This window comes from Nicotiana sylvestris, chromosome 10, assembly GCF_000393655.2.
Source record: "Nicotiana sylvestris chromosome 10, ASM39365v2, whole genome shotgun sequence".
NCBI classification, from domain to species: Eukaryota; Viridiplantae; Streptophyta; class Magnoliopsida; order Solanales; family Solanaceae; genus Nicotiana; species Nicotiana sylvestris.
Genome location: NC_091066.1, coordinates 30531562 through 30557719, shown reverse-complemented (window position 1 = coordinate 30557719; position 26158 = coordinate 30531562). Strand labels below are relative to the sequence as shown.

Sequence of the window (26158 nt, the reverse complement as noted above, 5' to 3'; positions counted from 1 at the left end):
ATTCGTAGAAGCAAATATCACTCGATATCATTTGTGTTAGTAGTCCTGTATGTGGGCAAAATTTGTATGCTTACCATCTTATATTGTCCACATTTCAGATGTCAAATCCTAGGCATGCACAGGGAGGAGAGAGGGGTGTGGGGGGAATGTGTTGAGTCCCATATTGGCTAAGAAGGAAAATTGTACTTCTCATATGGTCTTAAACAGTCCTCGCCTCTGGAGCTAGTTTTTGGGGTTGAGTTAGGCCCAAGGTCCACTTTCTTATCAATTCGCCATTTTCCAACTAGGCTTGTATTATGCAAGACGAATCTGTTGGCATTAGGTAGCAATGTAGTGTTGTATCACAAGAACAAAGGAAAGGAAAAGAAAATCCTGGACAGCACAATAACGAGCACAAAAATGTTCTTTTAAATCAGCAAAACCTCTATCACAATTCAACAACCTGCATAATGTCCCAAATGACATTTGGAGTAAAAGGCTTAAAACTAACAGAAATAAGATAATCTGTATGAGCTTAAAACATGAATCGACTTAAAAAGGATGGACAACATTTCCATCCCGAGGAAAAACCAACTGAAAATTTTGGGGACAAACACTTGTAAAGAATGAAGTCAATGTATCTCTTTTCACGAGCATTGAGATGCTTCATCTGAGAAGTGATCGTGTAAAATGCTCGCGAGCCGTTGCCAAAGCTTGACTGATTGTCTGAAAATTATAGAACACACCAAACATGCAGGTTAATAGCTACGCAACATGAGAATAAATATCTCCGGAGTATAATGATCGCTGTAGCTCTTTTAATATGTAATAAGTAGGTTCCTTTTTAGGTACTAAAAACAGTAGAAACCAAAAGAGTAAAGAGGTAATGAGGTTTTCAACTAGAATATGTGAGGAACTTCAGAAACTGAGAGTTCACTTGCCAAAGAAACAACTCAAGAGAATGATGTTTTGCATGAGATTTTCAAAACAAGTTACCCACTCAACAATTTTAGAGTAAAGAACACTTTGCATGATATTTGGGTTTATCAAGAGAGACCTTTTCCAAACAAAGTAAGATAAATGCTTTATATTTTAATTTCACTGAGAATTTTGCTACAGAAAAATTAGATTAGTCTCCCAAGAAAAAATATCGGATATAACGAATACAACGTAAGTTTTGGACAAAGGGATAGTTAATTGATTGAATGAATACAACCTAAAGAATTGTCTCACTTTTGTTTGTTCTCCGGGCAATTAGAATTACAGAGACGGCTCATGAAATTGACATGATTCGGACGTTCTAAAGTAACCCTATAGAAAGGGTTGCCTCCTAAAAGGTTCTAACTGAGCTCAGGGAATCAGATGTCTTAAACCATCGCCCGACCAGCAAAACAATGTTTCAATCTTGAAAACCAGGGTCCATAGAGGAACCTGATTTCTAGACCTTCAAAGGAAGGGGTTGTCATTCTATTGGTCCAAGAGGCCTAATATCATACTTCTACGATCACCCATCATATTCCCCAGGTCCTCTCAGAACTTAAATCTCCAAAAGAATGAATATTGTCTAAAATATGATTCAGCAAATATAAAGAATTGTTGGTTACCTGCTCGGAAATGGGTGACCCATCATCCATATTATGACTAGCAACTTTGCCACCAATGACACTACCATCTGTTTCAAGAATCATCCTGCCAGATTATTCAATAACAAAAAAAAGTTTTAGGTAAAAGTTCTCCCATGTAAAGAGTTACTGGGTAAAAAAGAGGAAGTAGCTTACGTGATTCAGAGAATATGAATAAACAAACTAATTGTTAATTTTTTACCTATATTATCTTTATCTAATAAGAGGACTACGCCTCTATCAGAACACTTGAGGTATGCTTTCTGAATTTCCTATCAGGATGAGGAGCATTTGAACCAAAATGCTTCTACTATAGTTCTGACATGTACTTTTATTTATGCAAATCACTAACACCCCATTAATCTGTTGGCTAAAAGAAGAAAAAAGAAATCAAAAGGGTGGGGTGGTTGGGTTAAAACTTGGGTTTGGCAAAAGGGATGCAGTTATATTGGGCACAAACATTATCGGAGAGTCGCTTAAACTTTAGTAGCCAAACCAATATACATCCTCCAACTGATTCAGCTTTCACTTAAAGAAAACTTTCTGCTTGATCCAATTTCCATGAAGTCCCCCCCCCCCCCACACACACACCAACACACACACACACACACAAAAAAAAAACACCAGAAAGCAATGGAGCAAGAGTATGACAGTCAAGTCTGACAAAGATAAAACCGTCATGAACTATGTTACTACCCCTTGCCCTTGTTTCCATCTCCTCTCTTTTTTTCTTTTTTTCTTTTTTTTTGTGGTGGGGTGGGGGGTTAAATAAAAGAAGAAGATACGGAAATGCAAACTATTTATTGAGGCAGTTAGGAAATGAACACGTGACAGTTGTGTGTGTTAGTTAGTTAGGAAGTTTTTAATTATTGTTAGAAAGTTGTTAGATTAGTAATGCGTGTTAGTTAGATGGTTAGTGGGTTTTTAGCTCTAGTATAAATATTGTATATTGTACAGCATTTCAGTTAGTAAAAAGAGAAAAACTGATTCTCTCCCTCTCGTCTCCTTCCTCTGTTATCATTCTTCCATAGCTGAAGCTCAAAACTCAGCTTGCATGGCTGTTTAGCACAGCTTTCTTCATGGTATCAAAGCAGAGAGGTCATTAATATGGACCTAACCTCATCTATCTTAGCTTAGTTTCCGGGATTCATTTTTAATTCTGTAGTTTCATCTTCTCTTCTGCGAATCTAGGGCACGAATTGAAGAGATCCTAAAATGGCGACTGTTGATGATACATTGCCAAAAAATCTAAGTCACAATCATCCTCTATTCCTACACTCGACACACAATTCAAGAGTTGTTTTGATTTCACTGCAATTTACAGGATCAAACAATTACTCTGCGTGTATTGCGATATTAGGTCGCAACAAAATAGGATTCATTGAAGGCACCTGTAAGAAGGAAGATTACGGTACGAATTTGACAGATATGTGGGAGATATGCAATGCGATTGTCCTCTCGTGGATAATGAACTGTGTATCGAGTGATTTGCTAAGTGGAATTGTGTATTCCTCAAATGCATGTGCTGTTTGGAAGGATTTGAAAGAGAGATTTGATAAAGTCAATGGTTCTAGAATTCTCCAGTTACACAGGGCTATAGCTACTGCGAGTTAAGGAACAAGCTCAATTGCAACTTATTTCTCAAAGTTGCGTGAACTTTGGGCTGAATTTGATTGTTTGGCACCAACTCCTGGTTGTGATTGCCCAAGTCAAGTGAATATGAGGTTTTTATGCGTAGGCAGAAGATATTGCAGTTCCTTATGGGGCTCAATGAGACATATGAAGGCAGACCTGGACATTAGACTCTGGCACAGAAGGCTTGGACATGCTTTAGCAGGAGCACTAAAGCAACTTTTTTCATTAGTCTATAATGAATGTAAAGGAAAGATAGACAACTGTAATGTGTGTCCTTTAGCTAAACATTGCAAGCTGTCATTTAGCATAAGCAGTAGTAGAGTTGAAGATGTGTTTCACTTGTTACATGTTGATGTATGGGGACCATATGTTGTGCAAACCTTTGATGGTAACAAACTGTTTTTGACAATTGTTGATGATCATTCAAGAATGTCTTGGGTTTACTTGTTGAAATTGAAAAGGGATGTGTTGATTTTACTGAGAAATCTTTTAAAGTTAGTTCAGACTCAATTCAATAGACAAGTTAAAGTGATAGAACTGATAATGAGATAGAATTTGTAAGTGAGGCATGTAGCAAGTTGTTCCAGTCGAATGGAATCATTCACCAGAGGACATGTGTTTATACGCAGCAGCAGAATGGAATTGCTGAAAGAAAGCACAGACATGTCTGGAGATAGCAAGAGCCATGAGATTTCAAGGACACATACCTTTGAGATTTTGGGGACACTGTGTGCTGGCAGCAGTGTATGTCATTAATAGATTACCATCAAGTGTAAGTATTTAACTTATCCGATTTTCTCTCTCTACTTTCTTAAGCTCTCAGGCACACTCCCCGAGGAGTCTGAGAACAAGGAATCTTGAGACTCCATAAACATCATTAGCATGCCTATTCAATTCCGACCACCCCTCTGAAAACAGCTCCGACAAAGAACCTTTCACGCGCCCCCACGCGCAGCTCGTTCCGGCGAGACAAATGCCACGCGCCGGCGCGTGAGCAACATCCCGGCCACTTTTCAAAATTTTCTTGTTGGACAGCCCGCTCACTGGGTAATTCCGAGCACATCCATACAATCTTTTCTGAATTCCGACAACTTTTATTTTTTCCGGTGGCGGGGAACCCTTCTCTGTCCAGATTTCTGGTTTCTGTTCTTTTTTTTCAGGTTTTCTAGCTCACTGTGATAATTTCCAAACAACCTCTATAATTTCATAACCTGAGCAGCTGGTTAGTACAATATGGGAGACAACAGGATATATTTCAACGCAGGATTCAAATCTTTTGACATCACCAGATGGAACTCCAACAAAGACACATGGTTTGAATGGGTGGAGAGAAGCCGCAACATGATGAGAAGATCATCCATGGGTAGAAAGGCAATGGAATGGATCTGCTTTGCACTTAAAGAAGCGTCGACAGATCAAAACAATCTAGTGAAGAGATGGAAGTACAAGGAGCAAATGACAAAACATTTCTGTACTAGGAAATTTAACGCTCATGGAAGATATATGAGTATTCTGTCACTGAAGGGAAAAGGGAGGTCAGTGATCATAATCCCAGAGTTAACTTTGAATTTTGGCTGGAAAGACATAGCAGCTAAGATAGAAAGATTCATTTATCAGACCACCAAGCTGAATTCCATAGTACCACTCAGAAACACTGTGGACAATTTCCCTCATGCCCAAGAAGTTAAGGAGAGTAAAAGGCAATCCAATACCCTTCGAGAGGCAAGGGTCAGCACGAACAATGGCGATATCTTTGTTTTGGAACCTACTGGAGGAGAGGACACAGGTCTACTAAAAAGATGCATTATCGGGTTTTTTTGGGAAAGAAATCAATGAGAGACCCACTTTAGCAGACATAAGGCGATGGGCTAGTGCTTCATGGAACAAAGCATATGGAGTAAACATGTACGAAATGACAGGCAACATGTTTCTTTTTGAATTTCCAAACAGATTCATGGCGGAGCAAAGTTTGCAAGGAGAATGGAGATGGAAAAAGTTCAAGCTTCATCTGGAATGGTGGAATCATACTGCTAGATGCATTCCAAACTCACAAATTGAGGAAACATGCTGGATTAGAGCCATGGGGATTCCTTTACATCTATGGTCACAAAAGATCTTCAAAGAAATAGGAGATCTCTGTGGGGGTTGGTTAGCTACTGAAGAAGAAACTGATCTCAAAAATCAATCTTAAGTGGGCAAGAATCAAAATTGCTGGTGATGGCAGAAAGACTCCCAATGAGGTTGGGATTGAAAGAGACGGTATCAAATTTTTCATCCCAATCTGGGCTGAAAGTCAGACAAGATATGAGCTGAAGACGCAAGAAAACGAACAATGTTTTGAAATAGAGAGATATTTGAACAATCAAGTGGGGTGCACCATATGGCAAAACACTGATAAAGGAAAGGCAAGTGGGCAACTTACACAAGGTTCGAGTTCGATGAATCAGAGCAGTAAAGTGACAAACAACGAGCTGAAATCCTATGACTTTGATTTGGCTGCACAAGTCATTTTTAATGATCTCTCGTGTGAGGTTTCTGATGATATTAGGCTGAAGCCTTATATTGAGGAAATGGCGCTGAAGCCTTATATTGAGGAAATGGGAGGACCTTCTTACTTGGGGGCAAAAGAGTCCTCTCCAGGGGATCCAATCCCCAATGAAAATCTTGAAAAATATGCCAAAGGCAACACTTATCAGTTGCAGTCAGCCAGAAGGTGGAGTAGAGATAGCAAGACTGAAACAGAAGGCAGGGGAGCAAAACATAAACACAAATATGGGGAATGATCATGTTGGAAGTGCTTTGGAACATCTAAAGCAATTTAGCTCTATCCAAGATTGGGAAATCGAGGAGGTGAATCCTATAGCAGTTCAACAACACAATCCATTAATGGATAAAAACATCGATGCAACACTATGGGTCCATCAAAATATGATCAAATTGGGAAAAACGTTTGGAGTAGATTTTCAAGGCCATGAAGAAGAAGCACTGGAGTTGTTAATGCAAATTGACAGCTGCAGACAGGTAAGAAGGGTGGAGACAGAGTTGGAGGTGAAGAAACAAAGATTCAAAGGATCACTGGAATTAAAAGGGTTAATTTCTTTTGATGTCAAATTCAAGAGTGACGGGAAAAGGAGTAGGGGAAGAGATCTATCAATCATTCAATATGAAGATCAAAGTAGGAATGTAAGGGGATTAAACGATAAGAAGAAAAGGGAGATCATAAAAAGTCAAGTGCAGAATTGGAGGGCAGACATTATATGCATGCAAGAGACAAAAGTGGAGGGAGATATCGAGGAAATAGTCAGGCAAATATGGGGTGGTAGATGGGTGAGGTATACAAGTTTAGAAGCTAGCGGCACGAAAGGGGGGATTTTGTTATTATGGGATTGCAGAGTATGGAAAGGGGAGGTGTTACAGACTGGTGCATACACTTTGACTTGCAAGTTTGACGTTCTTTTACAGAATTTTCAATGTCACATAACAGAAGTGTACGCCCCAAATTGTAGAATAGAAAGGAAAAAAGTATGGAGAGAAATTGGTGCAGTGAGGGGATTGATGGAAGGTCCTTGGGCGGTTTGTGGCGATTTTAACGTTACAAGGTACCCTTCTGAAAAACGGGAATGTTCAAGGAGGTCCAGAGCGATGGTGGAGTTCTCGGATTTTATAGAAGATATGGAGTTGATAGATCTAAGACTTGAAGGAGGCAACTATACTTGGTTCAAAGGGGACAATCATACAGCGGCTTCAAGAATTGATAGATTTCTCATTTCAGAAGAATGGGATGTAAGCTTCAGAAACATTAAGCAAACTATCCAACAAAGGTTGATTTCGGACCATTCACCTGTGGCTCTATACTGTGGTGCGTGGGAACAAGCTAAATCATACTTTAAGTTTGAAAATTAGTGGCTGAATGTGGAAGGTTTTGATGACAGAATTAGAGAGTGGTGGGTATCTTTTGAATTCTCAGGAAGACCTGATTACATTTTAGCTTGCAAGTTAAAAGCTCTCAAGGGCAAGCTAAAAGAATGGAGCAGAAGTTATGAAGGTAATTTGGGACTGCAAAAATCAAAATTGCTAAGTCAACTAGCAGATTTTGAGACAACACAACAACTAAGAGCGCTGACAGAGGAGGAATCAGTGAGGAAAGCAGCTACTCTAATGGAGATTGAGGAACAACTCAAGAATGAAGAAATTGCATGGAGACAAAAGTCAAGAGCTCTGTGGCTCGAAGAAGGGGATAGGAATACAAAAATTTTCCGTCGCACTGCAAATGCACACAAGAGAAACAACAACATTGATCAAATAATGATTCGACATGAAGTAGTCGAGGATCCAGAAAGAATAGAGAATGAGATCACTGAATTCTACAAGGAGTTATACACAGAACCTGAACAGTGGAGACCAACGGTCAATTTCGAAAATAGTTCAAGCATTTCTGAATCAGAAAGGGAGTCTTTACAGAGTAACTTTGAGGAACAAGAAGTGTTGAGCAGTCTGAAGATGTGTGCAAGTGACAAAGCTCCAGGTCCAGATGGATACACAATGGGTTTTTTCAGAAAGTGTTGGGACATTATGAAGGAAGATATCATGGCGGTCTTTAACAACTTCCATTCACAGGAGATGTTTGAGAAAAGCTTCAATGCAACATATATAGCTTTGATTCCAAAGAAGACAGGTGCGAAAGAATTGAGAGATTTCAGACCGATCAGTCTGATAGGGAGCTTCTACAAATTGCTCTCAAAAGTCTTAACTGAAAGACTTAAGAGGGTGGTTGGGAAAATTGTCGATGCTCAACAAATGGCGTTCATCAAAGGAAGACAAATAACTGATGCAGTGTTGATTGCAAACGAAGCTGTGGACTCAAGAATAAAAAAGAACCTGGAATCTTATGCAAATTAGATATCGAGAAGGCCTATGATCATGTGAATTGGAGCTTCCTACTAAAAATGTTAGAACTAATGAGTTTTGGGCAAAAATGGATTAGATGGATGAAATTTTGCATATCTATTTTGAAATTCTCCATTCTCATAAATGGATGTCCTAAAGGTTATTTTCATTCACACAGAGGTCTAAGACAAGGTGATCCTTTATCTCCCTTTCTATTCATTATAGCCATGGAAGGATTGAACAACATGATCAAAACGACTAAAGTCAGTGGATGGGTTAAAGGTTTTGAGGTAAACAGGAGTGGGGCTAACAATCTAGTGATGATATGCTGATGATACTCTAGTCTTCTGTGATGCTGAAAAAGACCAACTTAGATTTTTAAGGATCATTTTGGTTTTATTTGAGGGAGTCTCAGGATTACACATTAACTGGAGAAAGAGCAATATTTTTCCCATTAATGAAGTTAACAACATGGAGCAACTGACACAGATATTGGGAGGAGAAGTTGGGTCCCTACCAACTGTTTACCTTGGGATGCCTCTTGGTGCAAGATCCAAATCAAAAGAAATCTGGAATTCAGTCATAGAAAAGTGTGAGAAGAAGTTGTCAAGATGGAAATCGCAATACCTATCATTGAGGGGTAGGCTAGTTCTAATCAACTCAGTATTAGACTCACTACCTACTTACATGATGTCTTTGTTCCCAATTCCAGCAGGCATTTTACAGAGATTGGACAAACTCCGAAGATCATTCCTTTGGCAAGGTAATAAGGAGAAAAAGGTCTTCCATTTAGTTAAATGGAAGGCATTCACAATGGATAAAAAACAAGGTGGATTGGGGATAAGGAATTTGAAGAATCAAAGCAAGGCTCTTAGAATTAAATGGTTATGGAAGTACTCTCAAGAACCCCAATCTTTATGGGGCAAAGTGATCAAAGCAAAGTATGGTGAGGAAAATAACTGGGTGTCAAAAAAAGTCAGAACATCATATGGAGTAAGTGTGTGGAAATCCATCAGAGAACTTTGGCCTATAATGAAGAATCACTCCTCCATAAGAGTGAACAACGGAAGGAACACATCATTTTGGAATGATAACTGGTTAAGAATTGGAAGCTTAAAGGAAAGATACCCAGATATGTTTGGTTTAGCACAAAACCAGCATAAGACAGTAGCTGATATGAGGAGTCATCAAGGATGGGAAATCGCTCTAAGAAGACAGTTGAATGACCGGGAGATAACAAGATTAGCTGACCTTTACAAAGAGCTGGAAGCATTTACAGGATTACAGGAAGGTTTGGATTCAATATGGTGGAAGAGGCACAACAGAGGGGTTTACCGAGTGAAGGATGCATATAAGATTTTGAATCATAATAACCAACAGGTAGACACATGGCCTTGGAAACATATATGGAAAACAAAGATTTCATACAAGGTAGCTTGCTTCACTTGGCTACTAGCAAAGGAGGCGGTATTAACCCAGGATAATCTCATAAAAAGGGGAATTTCTCTGTGTTCAAGATGTTTTCTGTGTGGGGAAAATGCAGAAACTGTCACCCATTTGTTTCTACATTGCAAGATTACAGACCAACTATGGAAAATCTTTATTAGTCTTAGGGGTATTTCATGGTCAATGCCATACAGGCTTAAAGATGTCCTTTATAGCTGGGAAGAAGCTGGAGCTGAAGCAACTAGTAGAGATAGATGGAGGACTGTACCGGCTTGTATTTGGTGGACAGTTTGGAGGGAAAGGAACACTAGATGTTTTGAAGATAGAAGCAATCCAGTGCAGAAGATCAAACTCAATTGTATTCTTCTTTTTTGTTTTTGGTGCAAACAGATGTACACAGAAGATACATTGACAATCATAGACATACTAGGATCTTGCTAGGTCTCAAATTAGAACATCTCCAAATCCTCTCCATGTAAATTTGGTTTTCAGTGCAACCTATGTACTGATATTTATAATATATACAATAGATACCAATTCAAAAAAAAGATTACCATCAAGTGTATTAGCGGGGAAAAATCCTTTTGAAGTGTTTCACAAGAGGAAGCCAAACATTGAACGTATAAGGACTATTGGTTGTTTGTGTTTTGCAAAGAGAATGAATGTGCATGACAAGTTTGACGCTAGAGCAACAGCAGCAGATTTAATGGTCTATTCAGAAGTCACAAAGGGTTATATCTTGTATGATTATCTAAGCACTGTTTCTTTGTAAATAGGAATGTTGTCTTTAAGGAGTCCTTGTTTCCTTTCAAGTATCAGAGACAAGAGAAGCAACATCTGTTTGTAGACATGGAATTTGCAGCACATGATGCAGCAACCAACCCACCACTTGATACAACAGTCCATTCACTAGCTCTCAATATTGAAGAGCAGGTTGTTCTTGATGATATTCCAAGAGTAACTGATGAGGAAGAAAGCATGACCCTGACAGATCATGTTCATCACCAACATTTCATTGATGGGGAGACAGAACAAATGGCTAATAAAGTACAAGGCAATGATATAGAGGGCACTAGGAAGTCCACTAGAGACAAACGAGTACCAGTTTGGATGACTGACTATGTGACCGCAGCTGCACTAGATCAGTCACCTAAACCTTATTCCATTTGCAACTATGTTTGCTATGATGGATTGAAGCCAGCTTATCATAACTGCTTGGGAGCTTTCTCAGCTGTTGTTGAACCTAAGACATTCCATGAAGCATCCAAAGACAAGAAGTGGATTGAAACCATGAAGGCAGAAATTCAAGCATTAGAAGACAACAAAACATGAGAATTGGTGGCATTACCAGCAGGGAAAACTACCATAGGTTGCAGATGGGTTTACAAGGCAAAGTACAAAGTTAATAGGGATATTGAGAGGTTCAAGGCACGCTTGGTAGCTAAGGGATATAGCCAGAAAGAAGGTTTGGACTATCATGGAACATTTTCTCCGGTTGTAAAAATGGTTACAGTCCGAGCAGTAATTTCTGTTGCAGCTACTGAAGGGTGGCATATACATCAAATGGATGTATATAATGCCTTCCTTCAAGGGGACCTATATGATGAAGTATACATGAAGCTACCTAAGGGATTTGTCAGCCAAGGGGAGAATGAAGGCAAGGTATGTAGGCTTGTCAAATCCCTATATGGGATGAAACAAGCAAGCAGGCCGTGGAATGTCAAATTAACTGAGGCACTGATTCATCAAGGATTTGTGCAAAGTTCCCTAGATTATTCCTTGTTTACAATGAAGCAAGACAGAAAAATAGTGGTCATCCTTGTATATGTGGATGACATGCTAATTACTGGTAATGATCTGGTGCTCATGGAAGAAATCAAGAAGCAATTACATCAGTCCTTCAAGCTTAAGGATTTGGGTGAGTTGAAGTATTTCTTGAGTATTGAGTTTTGTAGATCTCACAGAGGAATCATGATGAACCAAAGAAAGAATAGCCTGGAGCTTATATCGGAAATGGGGTTGAGTGCAGCTAAGCCAAGCTGGACATCTTTGGATTGCAATCAAAAACTCACAACTACTGAACTGGATGAAGTTGCAGGATCAAGTAGTGATGAACCACTAGAAGACAAAGGACAGTATCAAAGGTTGATTGGCAAGTTGTTGTATCTAACATTGACCAGGCTAGACATTGCCTTTGCTGTTCAGACACTTAGTCAATTTATGCAAAATCCAAAAAGATCACATTGGGAAGCAGCCATAAGGTTAGTTAAATATGTGAAGAGGGAACCAGGATTAGGCATCATGATGAGCAGCAACAAGAAGAACACCTTGACTGCATTTTGTGATGCTGATTGGGCATCTTGTCCAAACACAGAAAATCTGAAATAGGTTTTATTGTGAAACATGGAGATTCATTAGTTGCATGGAAATCAAAGAAGCAGAGTACAGTGTCCAAGAGCTCAGCAGAAGCAGAGTACAGAAGCATGGCTCCAGTGGTTTCAGGGTTGATATGGTTAATAGGGGTGTTCAAGGAGCTGGGAGCAGAAGTAGAATTGCTAGTTTTGCTGCACTGTGATAGTAAAGCTACATTGCAGATAGCAACAAACCTAGTGTATCATGAGAGAACAAAACATATTGAGATAGATTGTCATTTCATTAAGGAAAAAGTAAGAGAGAAAAGCTCTGACTTGGGAAATGTGCAATTTTACTTTTCTCTTTCCGATGGCCATCTCCGGCCCCTTTTCCAGTTGATTTTTTCTTCTCTATTATGGATAAGAAGATTTCCTTCCCAGCAGGAGGGAAATTTTTTGATCTAATAATCACTAACTTGAATGTTAACAGATGGTTCTTATTAGTAGAAAGCAGCCAACGCTTCACAAGCAGCCTAAAGATCGACGAGGATAATCTCAAATGGGTCTGCGAGCAGCTTCAACAAGCTTCAATGGGTACAGGCATGCAGACGCTAGGAGCAAAAGATTCAAGCTTACACCTATAGAGTAAATCAGAACTTCAACCGTTATGGTCACTTTGTAAGGATTGAAGCATGGCTTGGGGATAAGAAATCATGGGTGATAATCCCAGAAGAGGGGTATAATACTGGGTGGAAAGATATAGCAGGAAAAATTCTGCAATTTCTGGGTAATCATCGCATCACCATACGTCGCTGTGAGAAAGCACGGGAAAAATATATTATTGATTAAAAAATGACAATGATACAATGAGCCCTATATATACAATACATGTCCTCCTCCTAATATATATGGGATTAGGGTTATTTACTACTATTTATACAATGAAACTAGCACTCCCCCTCAAGCTGGTGCATATAAATCATATGTACCGAGCTTGTTACATATATAACTAATACGAGGACCAGTGAGGGACTTGGTGAAAATATCAGCAAGCTGATCATTCGACTTCACAAATTTTGTAGCAATATCTCCCGAGAGTATCTTTTCTCTAACAAAGTGACAGTCAATCTCGATGTGTTTAGTTCTCTCATGGAACACTGGATTTGACGCAATATGAAGAGCAACTTGATTATCACACACAAGTCCCATCTGACTAATCTCACCAAATTTCAACTCCTTGAGCAACTGTTTGATCCAAATTAGCTCACATGTGGCCATAGCCATTGCTCGATATTCTGCTTCTGCACTAGGCCGAGCAACCACATTCTATTTCTTGCTCTTCCAAGACACCAAATTTCCTCCTACTAAGACACAATATCCAGACGTAGAACGTCTATCAGAAGGTGATCCTGTCCAATCAGCATCTAAGTATTCAACGATCTGCTCATGGCCTCGATCTTCAAACAATAAGCCTTTGCCTGGAGCTGATTTTATATACCGAAGAATGCGGACAACTGCATCCCAATGACTATCACAGGGAGAATCCATAAACTGACTCACAACACTCACAGAAAAGGAAATATCAGGTCTAGTCACTGTGAGGTAATTTAATTTACCAACCAACCGCCTATATCTTGCAGGATCGCTAAGAGGCTACCCCTATCCTGGCAGAAGTTTAGAATTCGGATCCATCGGAGTGTCAACAGGTCTACAACCTGTCATTCTTGTCTCCTCGAGAATATCTAAGGCATACTTCCGTTGTGAGATCACAATACCTGAGCTAGATTGAGCGACCTCAATACCCAGAAAATACTTTAATCTGCCCAGATCCTTAGGCTGAAAGTGCTGAAAGAGATGTTGCTTCAACTTACTAATACCATCCTGATCATTGCCGGTAATAACGATATCGTCAACATAAACGACTAGGTAAATACAGAGATTTGAAGCAGAATGTCGATAAAAAAACAGAGTGACCAGCTTCACTACGAGTCATGCCAAACTCCTGAATAACTGTGCTGAACTTACCAAACCAGGCTCGAGGAGACTGCTTTAGACCATAGAGGGACCGGCGCAACCGACATACAAGGCCACTAGACTCCCCTGAGCAACAAAACCAGGTGGTTGCTCCATATAAACCTCATCCTCAAGTTCACCGTGAAGAAAAGCATTCTTAATGTCCAACTGATAGAGAGGCCAATGGCGAACAGCAGCCATGGATAGAAAAAGGCGGACTGATGCAATTTTAGCCACGGGAGAGAAAGTATCACTGTAATCGAGTCCAAATATCTGAGTATATCCTTTGGCAACAAGACGAGCCTTAAGTCGATCAACCTGGCCATTTGGACCAACTTTGACTGCATACACCCAACGACAACCAACAGTCGATTTACCTGAAGGAAAAGGAACAAGCTCCCAAGTACCACTCGTATGTAAAGCAGACATCTCGTCAATCATTGCCTGTCGCCATCCGGGATGAGACAATGCTTCATCTGTAGACTTAAGGATGGAAACAGAGGACAAAGATGACACAAATGCACAATCGGATGATGAGAGACGATGGTAACTTAAACAGATATAATGAGGATTAGGATTAAGTGTGGACCATATACATTTTTGTAGTGCAATCGGTTGATTAAGAGGAGACAAGTCCGCAGTATTAGTAGGGTCAGGTGCAGGACGTGAATCAGTTGGGCCTGATGCTAGGGGCAGACAACGATGACAAGTCAGGAGTGGTGGAGCTGTAGAAGGTTGAACTGGACTAGGTGGTGGTACTGGAGCTATAGTTGGTGGAACTGGACTAGGTGGTGGCACTGGACTCGCTGGTGACACTGGAGCTATAGGTGGTGGAGCTGTAATTGGAACTGTAGGCGGTGGAGCTATGGAGGAAGATGAATGGGAGATAGGGACTGAATCTCCAAAAGAAGGAACATGTAGCACCTCAGAAATATCTAAGTGATTAACTGGACCTGTGAAGTATGATTGGGTTTCAAAGAAGGTAACATCAGCAGACATAAGAAATCACGGAAGATCAGGAGAATAACATCGATATCCCTTTTGCGTTCTCGAGTAACCCAGAAATAGGCACTTAAGAGCACGAGGAGCTAACTTATCTTTTCCTGGAGCAAGGTCATGAACAAAGCACGTACTCCCAAAGACATGGGGTGGAAGAGAGAACAAAGGTAAGTGGGGAAACAGGACAGAGAATGGAATTTGATTTTGGATAGCTGAAGATGGCATACGATTAATAAGATAACAAGATGTAAGAACTGCATCCCCCCAAAAACGCAGCGGAACATGAGATTGTATGAGTAGGGTACGGGCAGTTTCAATAAGATGTCTATTCTTTCTTTCAGCTACCCCATTTTGTTGGGATGTGTACGGACAAGATGTTTGATGAATAATCCCATGGGAGTTCATAAACTGTTGAAATGGGGAAGACAAATACTCTAGGGCATTATCACTACGAAATATGCGGATAGAAATCTCAAATTGATTTTGAATTTCAGCATGGAAGATCTGGAAAATAGAAAACAACTCAAATCGATTTTTCATCAAAAATATCCAAGTGCACCTGGAATAATCATCAATGAAACTGACAAAGTAGCGGAATCCTAAGGTAGAACTAACCCGACTAGGACCCCAAACATCTTAATGGACTAAAGTAAAAGGTGACTCTGCTCGATTGTCAAGACGCCGCGGGAAATGGGAGCGGGTATGCTTACCGAGCTGACACGACTCACACTCTAGAGTGGACAAGTGAGATAAGCCAAGTACCATTTTCTGAAGTTTTGACAAACTGGAATGTCCTAACCATTTATGTAATAAATCTGGTGAATCAGTAACGGGAGAAGTAATTGGAGGAAAACAAGATGCGAGTCCATGTGATTTGGCAAGGATAAGGTAATAAAGTTCATCTGATTCACGTCCGGTACCAATGATCCGCCTTGTACTGCGTTCCTGTATAAAAACAAGGTCATCAAGAAATAAAACAGTAGATTTAAGTGATTTGGCTAAGCGACTAATGGCTATGAGATTAAAAGGACTACCAGGAACATAAAGAACTGAGTCTAAAGGTAAGGAAGGAAGTGGACTTGCTTGACCTATAGCAGTTGTCATGGCTTGAGACCCATTGACCATTGTGACTGTTGGAAGAGATTGAGAATATGAGATACTAGTGAAAAGAGATTTGTTACCAGAAATATGATCAGATGCACCTGGATCAATTACCCAAGACTCAGAAGGTGAAGATTGGGAGACACCAGTCATGCTACTATTTGTTGGAACAACGGAGGTTAATCCTGAAGATGTCTGTTTATGTGCTTTGTACTGAAAGAACTTAATATAATCCGGTAAAGAAACCATCTGGATTGAATTTATTGCATTTAATCCAATAGATTGTGAGTTAAAGGCTTCAGATACGAATTCCACTATAATATCGTGCCGGAAAAAGCATAAAATTGCTGGGGATCACTGTTCACGCCGGAAAAATCACTGTAACTCGCCGGAAAATTCCAAAGTTGTCGGAATCTGTCGAAAATAGTATCAATGGACTCGGAATTGCAAGGAGATGAAGCTGTCCTGAAGAAATTTTTTCAAAATCTGACCGGAAGGGGTCACACAGACGCGCCGCCGGAAACAGTTCTCTGACAGGCGCATGACAGCGCGTGGCTAACTATTTTCTGGTGATTCTTTTGGGGTTTGGTTGGATCTCTCTTGGGAACCTTGTGGTGGTGTTGGATTTTGCACGAGACTGATAATTACTGACTTTGACGCAATTAGTCACTTAGATCACCAGAAAATTGCACGGTGACTGAGTTCTTTCTTCCCGGATATCGCTGGAATGACGCACAACGATCTCTTCTCACCGATGCTCTGATACCATGTGAGAAAGCACAGGAAAAAATATATTATTGATTAAAAAATGACAATGATACAATGAGCCCTATATATACAATACATATCCTACTCCTAATACATATGGGATTAGGGTTATTTACTACTATTTATACAATGAAACTAACAATTGCACTAAGCCAGAAGTATTATACATTGAAGCTGCTAGCAAGGAAGAATGGTCAGAACAAGGTTCAAGAGGGAAAGCTGTGGTGGAGGATAATATGGTGAAAATCATACCAGAAGCAAGCAACAGAGATCAAAAATGGGTTAGAGCCTTTGGTATCCTGTTACATGTCTGGTCAGAAAGCACCTTCCGGTCTATCGGGGAATTATGTGGAGGCTTTGTTGGAATTGACATGGATACAAAATCAAGAACATATTTGATATGGGCACGGATCTGCGTGAAAGAATCGCTGGCAGAGATTCCAAGCAAGGTGGAGGTAGAAGTGGGTGATTGGAGATATGAAATAGCAATCTTACCAGATGAGTACGTACGAATCACCGGAAAAAAGGTCGACGTTTCTCTAAAGGGGATGGGTCAGGGAAAGGACATCTCGAACCCCACCAAACCTATTGTCAAGTCTATTGACAAGCATGTGGAGGATCACGTGGGGGTCAGACCTAGCAGGGATTCAAAATTGATGGACAGCTTTTGCAAAGAACCGACTGGTTCAATTCTCATTTAAACCGGATAATGCTGGGCCTTCGGGTACGAAAAGTTTGGACCAGACATACTATTCTAAAAGTCCAAAAAACAAGGGAAAGGGAAATGAGGAATTTGTTTATAAAAGGCCCAAACAAATTTGGAAATATAAAGGCCCAATTACCACTACACCAACCCATAGCCAACCTATTATATTACCCACTCCTCATATCAAATCCTCGTCAATTTTTCACCAACCAAAAGATACAGAACAACACTTGGAAGCGGGTGATGAAGCAGAGGAAAGGAGTTACCCTCTCCTTCTACCTGGGCCAACTATGGGGATCACTTCACCATTGGTAAGTGACACTGATTCTGCGCATTCTTCTCTCTCTTTCAGCGACTGTCCATCTCTCCCATGGTACGACTCTGAAGACCAGAGAATTCAGAATCCTTTTATAATTGAAACATCCAAGTGGACCAAATTGGTGATGGGAAAGCATGCAAGGTGTTTGGAATTAACGTAAAGGGTTTTGAGGATGAAATCTTCGACATGATTATGAGAATGGAACAAAGAAGGCAACAACAACTGGTACTCAATAAAGCAAGGGATAAGGGCAAGAAAACAAAGAAGACGAAGAGAGAAACTGAAGCCAAGAGATTGATTTGCTCGGTGAATTATGATGGGGTGAGAAGAAGAACAGAGGTAGGAAATACCAATCATTTTCTGGATGAAAGTTAAGATTTTGACCTGGAACATAAGGGGGTTGAATAACAATGGGAAGAGGGACACTCTTAAATCATTAATCAGTGAGTGGAAACCAGATGTTCTCTGTCTTCAAGAAACTAAATTAGAAGAGTGGAACAGATTCTTAGCCGGGCAGATTTGGGGACACAGATGAGTCGATTGGGCTGAACTCAAAGCTAGTGGTACTAGGGGCAGGATCATCATCATGTGGGATAGAAGACAGTGGAATTGCTCTCAAATACAGCAGGGGACTTACTCTATCTCTTGTATGTTGGAAAGTCTAAATGAGGTCTTCAGTTGGTGCTTTACAGGGGTCTATGGGCCGCACACTAACATTGAAAGGAAACAGTTGTGGAATGAACTTGGAGCTATAAGAGGGATTTGGCCTGATCAATGGGTGATAAGGGGTGATTTTAATGCATGCAGATTCGAAAATGAGAGACTAATTTGTGTGAGAAGATCCGGGGCCATGCGAAAATTTTCAAATGTAATTCAGGATCTTTGCTTGGTGGATCTTCCTTTACAAGGGGCTTTTTACACATGGACTAGAGGGGAGGACACCATTCAAGCATCTAGAATAGATAGATTTTTTATCTCAAATGAATGGAATGATTCCTTCAGCAAAATCAATCAAATTGCTCTCCCTAATGTCATCTCTTATCACATTCCACTCATGCTAGAATGTGATGATTGGAACACTAACCCTTCTTACTTTAAATTTGAGAACATGTGGTCGGGGATGGAGGGCTTCATGGATAAAGTCAAGGCATGGTGGCAGAGCTATGCAGTCAATGGCAATCCCGACTTTATTCTTACTCAAAAACTCAAGCTACTCAAAAAAGATCTTACCATCTGGAATAAGGAGGAATTGGGATTGATAGGGCTTAAGAAAAGAAAAGCACTAGAAGACCTTCTCACATTGCAACAGAACACCGAAGGTAGAACACAAACTCAGGAAGAGAAAGAGAAGTTCATAAGCATAAAAATGGAAGTGGAACAAATGGCCAAAGCAGAAGAAGTATCATGGAGGCAAAAATCAAGATGCCTATGGCTCAAAGAAGGCGACAGGAACACAGTTTTTTCAGAAAATGGCTAATTCCAACAGAAGATCAAATGGAATTGACAAACTCAAAGTAGGGGATGAAATTACAAAAGACAAAGATCTCATCAAGGGTGAAATTCTTAGTTTCTATCAGCAACTCTACACAGAAAATGAGAATTGGAGACCTACAGCAAGGTTTGATGATGTTGCAATCACAGGGGAAGAAAAAGTGTGGCTGGAGAGAACATTTACAGAAGAGGAGGTTATAGCAGTCATTAAAGAGTGTGCTCCAGACAAAGCTCCAGGTCCAGATGGTTACACCATGGCATTTTATCAGAAATCATGGGAGATAATTAAAGAAGATATAATGGGAGCACTCCAACACTTTCACCAGAATGGCCAAATGGTCGGGTCATGCAACGCCTCTTTTATTGCACTGATTCCCAAGAAGAAAGGTGCAATAGAACTCAAGGACTATAAACCTATCAGCTTAATTGGAAGTGTATACAAGATTGCCTCCAAAATTCTAGTAGAAAGACTGAAAAGAGTGATTGGGAAGCCTGTCTCAGGGCATCAAAATGCATTCATCAAAACAAGACAAATCACTGATGTTGCACTAATTGCTAATGAGGTACTAGACTGGAGACAGAAATCAGAGCAGCCAGGTCTCCTTTTCAAACTTGATATTGAAAAATTTGACCAACTAAACTGGTATTACCAATTCAATATACTTAGGAAGATGGGGTTTGGTGCAGGTTGGATCAGTTGGATCAAGTTTTGTGTAACAACTGTGAAGTATTCAGCTCTTGTCAATGGAGGTCCTGTTGGGTTCTTCTCCCCACAGAAAGGATTAAGACAAGGGGATCCCCTCTCACCCTTTTTGTTCATTTTGGCAATGGAAGGCCTTAGCAAAATGCTTGACAAAGCAAACCAAATACACTGGTTGGAGGGTTTCAAAGTGGAAAGTTCTGTTGGAAGCTCAATTAGTGTCTCTCATCTCTTGTATGCAGATGACACACTTATTTTCTGTGGAGCTGATAGGTCACAAGTGCTCTATCTTAACCTCACACTCATGATTTTGAAGCTATATCCGGCCTCCACATGAACAGATTGAAGAGCACTATTTACCCTGTAAACACAGTCCCAAATATGGAGGAGCTAGCAGGGCTAATGGGTTGCAATGTGGGATCTTTTCCCACAACATATTTGGGTCTACCACTTGGAGCCAAAGTCAAGTCACCAGATATCTGGAATGGTATAGTAGAGAAATTTGAAAAAAGGCTTGAAACTTGGTAAAGGCAGTATCTTTCACTAGGGGGCAGAATAACACTCATTAACAGTGTCCTGGACAGCATACCAACATACTTCATGTCTCTATTTCCTATACCAGCCAGGGTGCAGAAAAGGCTAGACAAAATTAGAAGAAACTTTATGTGGGAAGGGAATAGTCAATACAACAAATTTCATCTGGTGAAATGGCCAAGAGTGATTCCGCCAAAGGAGCATGGAGGATTGGGCATAAAAGACCTAGCATTGCACAACAAGAGCATGCTAATGAAGTGGCAGTAGCATTGGAGGTATAACATTGAGAACACTGGGATGTGGAAAGATGTTATCATGGCAAAGTATGGGGTGCAGAGTCAATGGTGCACCAAACAGAGCAGGTTACCACATGGCACTAGTCCCTGGAAGCATATCTCAAGCCCATGGGGTGAATTAAAGGTCAACTATTCAATAAAGCTAGGGAATGGAGCACATGTACCATTCTGGAAGGATAAGTGGTCAGGGAACCAGACTCTGAAAGAAGACTACCCAAATTTATATCTCATAGCTAGCAATCAAAACTCCACAGTGAGTCAAATATGGCACAACAACTCATGGGACCTACAAACAAGGAGAAACTTACAGGACTGGGAGCTAAATGACTATCTGGAGCTTCAATCTAAGCTAGTAGGGGTCACTATCAAACCTCAAGAGAGAGACAAACTATTATGGGATGGCCAACATGATGGGATATTCACTGTCAAGAAAGGTTATGCACATTTGTGCTCGAACAAGGAGTTGATTGACAACTGGCCATGGAAACTCATCTGGAGAACTAAACTTCCACCTAAAGTAATTGGCTTCACTTGGATAACCTTATATGAAGCATGTCTCACTCAAGATAATCTAAGTCGAAGGAACATCTACATAGTGAATAGGTGCTACATGTGTCAGATGAAGGCAGAGAGTGTGAGGCATCTTTTTCTCCATTGTGCAGTTGCAGCAGATTTGTAGAGTATGTTTTTCTCAATTTTTGGACTAGCCTGGGCATGCCTAATAGTATTAAAGAGGCCTACGAAAGTTGATGGTCTTGGAGAGTTGGCAAATCCATCAAAAAAACTTGGCTCTTGATCCCCGCTTCTATTTTCTGGTGTATATGGACTGAAAGGAATAGCAGATGTTTTGATGGGATATCAACTCCAAACCATGCTCTTAAAGCTAAATGTTTATTGAACCTTTTTACTTGGCTTAATCAGGTACCTGTATCTAGTTGTGTTCATTTTTTGGACTGTGTCTGCTCCTTAGTTTTAACATAGGTTTATTTTTGTTTTTGTTTATGAGCAGACACACTCTAGTTACTTGTACTCTCATTTGCTATGCATCTTCTTGATGCTTTTAATGAAATTCTCTTACTTCATCAGAACAAATAGATTGCCATTTCATTAGAGAAAAAATTCAAAAGGGACTGATCAGAACAGTACATATAGGCTCGAGAGATCAACTAGCAGATATACTCACTAAAGGGCTTGCAAGATAACATGAATTCTTGATGTCCAAGCTAGGAGTGTTGAATGCACCTACCAGCTTGAGGTGAGTATTGAGGCAGTTAGGAAATGAACATGTGACAGTTGTGTGTGTTACTTAGTTAGGGAGTTTTTAATTATTATTAGAAAGTTGTTAGATTAGTAATGAGTGTTAGTTAGATGGTTAGTGGGTGTTTTAGCTCTAGTATAAATATTGTATTGTACAGCATTTCAGTTAGTGAAAAGAGAACTGATTCTCTCCCTCTCGCCTCCTTCCTCTGTTATCATTCTTCCATAGCTGAAGCTCAAAACTCAGTTTGCGTGGCTGTTTAGCACAGCTTTCTTCACTATTGAAAGCAGTAAGACTCTACGGCAAATTACACCACAGGATATTGGAAGAACGCTATCTTCCACTGGCCTAGATAATTATTTTGATCTGTGTCATTAATCATCATCTAGTATTCAACAGACTACTTTCTCCTGGCTCAAAATACCATCTGAGCCATGGAGGAAGGGGTGTTGAACAGAGTACGCACCCAAATCCTAAAGTATGAAAGCTAGTTACCTCTAGTCTATTGTACTGTCATTCAATCTAATCTTAGATGCATCCCTCTATACAGCAAGAACAACTTTTGAAGCAAAGACTTATTTGCAGAGGATGCAGTACTTAAGCAGCACGAGATGACAGAAATAAATTGCTCAAGTGAATTGTTAAATAATGATGTGTAAGAGCTTCTAGCAGAACAAATGGAAAAGAGAGAAACAGAAAAGCAAAATTGAACAAGTGAGATGCTCAGTGAAAGAAAACACTGTAAATGCTGTTAGGACATCATTAGAGAACCGAATCGCTTACCCTCCATCCACAATCTCATCTAGGCACAGAAGAACCAAATCTAAGTTCTCAAGAGCCTCTCTCTGCTCAACATTACTCCTGCAACAATTGAATGATAGTTAGACAGCAAGCGTGCACATCTGAGAAGATTACACTACAAGACTCAAAGATAGTTTTAAAGATTTGGCCCATTGTACCTGAGGAGAAGGGTAACTGCATCAAAGAAGCCCTGGAGAACAGTGGCTAAAATTAGTTCACTTTCATCATCACCTCTCGTTACAAAGAAGTGAAGGTCTTGCACAAACTTATAGACAACAATGTTATTATCAAACATTGCTATCTCAGCTGCAGATCAATACTTCAAAAAGTAAGTAAAAAGAATGAAAATTAGAGAATCCTACTAAAATGAGATCCACAATACACGAATATAAAGAACTGACTTTGTTCCTCATTTACAAAGTAAACTAGAATGCAAAAAAAGAAGGTCCAATAAACATAAAAACCCATTTCTCATGGTTAAAGAAAATTAATTAAGTAAACACAATTTCAGCACCAGATTATTTGGTAATGGAACAAAAGCAAAGACTTTTCATAAGCATACAAATATGCAGTCATAAATATCAAAGAGAAACCATAAGGTTGAGCAGTACCTTCAGTGCGAGCATTTGTCTTTTGAGTCTTGGTAAAAATAGCCTTCTCAAAAGCATGCTTGGCACTGTTTGTCGGCCAGTCATCGCAGTAGTACTTAATAGCTACACGCTTTCCTTCCGAATCCAAAAGAAGTATATTCTTGACCACAGGGCAAGAACCCTACAGCAATCATATGATCATTCTACCATGAGTAACCATTAACCCAATGTTTGGGGAAGGGGAAGCTAGTAAGGAGCAAGGAGGTTCAATTGAATCCACTTCATCAGAAATTTGTCCCAACTATGACATTCCAGTATTTTTCTGAATCCCCTTATATAAATTCCTAGCCCGGCAACTGATTGTCTCCGCATTCAAATTTCAGTAATTTACATTCTTTAGCATGCATTTCTCGTGACATTGACAGATGCAAATATACAAGCGAGCTACTTTCCACTTGGACAATATATATACACACAGTTAAAAGAATTTAAATATATGGTTTTTATGCTAAGTTCACACACATTTTCAAAAATACAGTGTTATCTCGCATCAAGTTAAGAATGATGGGATCAGATCACTTTTAACCCGTTTTGGACAAGATTTGATCAGGTAAGTGACACGTAACAACTACAGAAAAAAAAAGACGCTATATATTCATACATGAGCGTATGTCGCGCGAGTGGTATCTGAACTGTGCAATGATTATAAAATGATGAGCTAGATCAGCTAATATTACCCCAAGATTTCATTATTTGTTTTCTCTTTTGATGATTAATCAACCAACGATTAGCTAAATCCAATCAATTATACACAGATAAGATACGTAATACGAGTGAACAGAAACATGTAGAAATAATTCGAGAATCGCGCATTGTGATCGACTAATAAATAGATACCAGATCTTTGAACTTAATTGAAGAAATTAAAGTTTTTTTAAAGGGAAATAAAACTGCAAAAGCAAGTAAAGGGGGGAAAAGGAAGAAGACGTACGTAATGGAGAGGAAACGCCATTGATGGAAGAAGTGATTCACAGAAGAAATTGTTCCGTCTTGATTTGGAAGCTTAACTGTTGGCTGGTAAACAGTTATTGTATTTTTATTTTTTGTAAACAGGAAATTACATGAGCTTTAAAATAAATAGTCTTAATTCTTTTACCTTTACTTTTCCATCGAAAAAATGTAAGGTCAAAAATTAGAAGTATTACCATAGATAGAGGTGTCAAATAAGCGGTTTGAGCTTATTTTGGACAGGTTAAAATGGATTACTTGAGTTGAAATGGACCGAGCTAAGATAAATTAAAATTTGGGTCATAGCCAATCCTCCCAACTTTTATCAAGCTTTAATTAATACTATATATTAATTTTTTATGAATTTTTTAATTACGGAATAAGACTTTTTTTTGTTATAGTCATAACTCATATGTAATGTCACACAATAAATATAATTTAAAGATATTTTGGTAAAATTACTCATAGATCAATTTAGATAAAAAAAAATCAGCGTAACTGTAAATGGGCTGGGTCAAGATGGGTTGAGTTCAACAAATATACGAGTTGAGCAGGTCATATTTTTCTGGGTCAACTTTGACATCTCTATCCATAGAGCAAGCGAGTTGTAACATTTATTAAACTTGAAGTTCTGCAAACGCGATCAAAAAAATAATAGTAACACTGAAATATTCCCTTTTGTACAAATCACTCTTTTAATAAAAGGAATTTTTACCTCCTATAGCAAAGGTTAACACCTTATTTATTTTAAATAATACCATTTTAAAAAATTATATTCTATAGAGACTTTTTAATATTTATAGCAAAATATCTAATTTTGGTTATCTCCTACCCCTAAGCCACTAAATACGCTATTCAGTTACACTATTTTCTTTCTCTCTCTATTTTACTTTGCGGCAATTTGCACAAACAAAAGAGCAGACCGGGTACCCACGAAGAGAAGTCGGGATGGCAACGTCGACCGGCAAAACTGGCAGCAACAGCAGAGATGGTTCAACGAAAACGATGGTGGCTGATCAAATCACTCAGTCCATTCAGTCCACCTCCAATCTCCTCCATCTCATGCTTCAGTCCTCTTTTGCCCTTGTCCTCTTGTCCTTTTAGCTATGTTTCCAATTTTATTCCACAAAAGAGTACTCTTCTACAAATAATCGGCACCCTACTATGCAATTGCATCGATCAGCTTCTGCTACTGATACATCCAATTTTGCTATGCCTGCTATCTTTGGCATAGGGTCTCCAATGGCTGCATATACATACATGTTGGGAACAGTGAGATTCAGGGTTTTTGCTCGACGGCATTTTCTTGAAGAAAGACGACGGAGTTTGGGGTTGAGCAACTTGATTTTTTGTTAATATATTCAATATATTTTCAATGTATCACGCTGTTTTTTCATATATTTCATTGTATTCATTGTCTTTTTTTCCATTGTAATTCAATGTATCTCGCTGTATTCAATACATTTCATTGCATTCACTATCTTTTTTTTCCATTGTATTTTAATATAATGTATTCATGTATTCAGATGTATTATATAATTTTTCCGAAGATTGCTATGTTTTTGGGGTATTTTTCGGTTGATAATCTTTTTTTATAACTAAAAATACAAAATTTGTGTGTTGTAATTGAGTTTGTTGAGTTATATTAGGAGTC

General features: G+C 39.3%; 1 protein-coding gene across 1 annotated transcript; it reads right to left on the bottom strand.

Annotated features, from left to right (window-relative positions):
- Positions 1-385: 385 nt before the first annotated feature.
- On the bottom strand, positions 386-24601 carry LOC104233961 (coatomer subunit zeta-1-like). The gene is made up of 6 exons (XM_009787430.1): positions 24488-24601; positions 23518-23677; positions 23065-23212; positions 22889-22966; positions 1584-1668; positions 386-705 (listed from the first exon to the last, which is right to left on the bottom strand). The coding sequence occupies exons 1-6, from the start codon at positions 24506-24508 to the stop codon at positions 646-648; spliced, it is 552 nt and encodes a 183-aa protein (XP_009785732.1). The 5' UTR covers positions 24509-24601; the 3' UTR covers positions 386-645.
- Between the last annotated feature and the right edge of the window lie 1557 nt (positions 24602-26158).

Bases quoted from the DNA above. Each gene is read 5' to 3' on its own strand.
- LOC104233961 (XM_009787430.1), bottom strand. From the start codon at position 24,508: ATGGCGTTTCCTCTCCATTAC. The intron at 23,213-23,517 runs GTACTGCTCAAC...ATTGATCTGCAG, and splicing joins GACAAATGCTCGCACTGAAG to CTGAGATAGCAATGTTTGAT. The intron at 706-1,583 runs GTAACCAACAAT...TATAATTTTCAG, and splicing joins GGTCACCCATTTCCGAGCAG to ACAATCAGTCAAGCTTTGGC.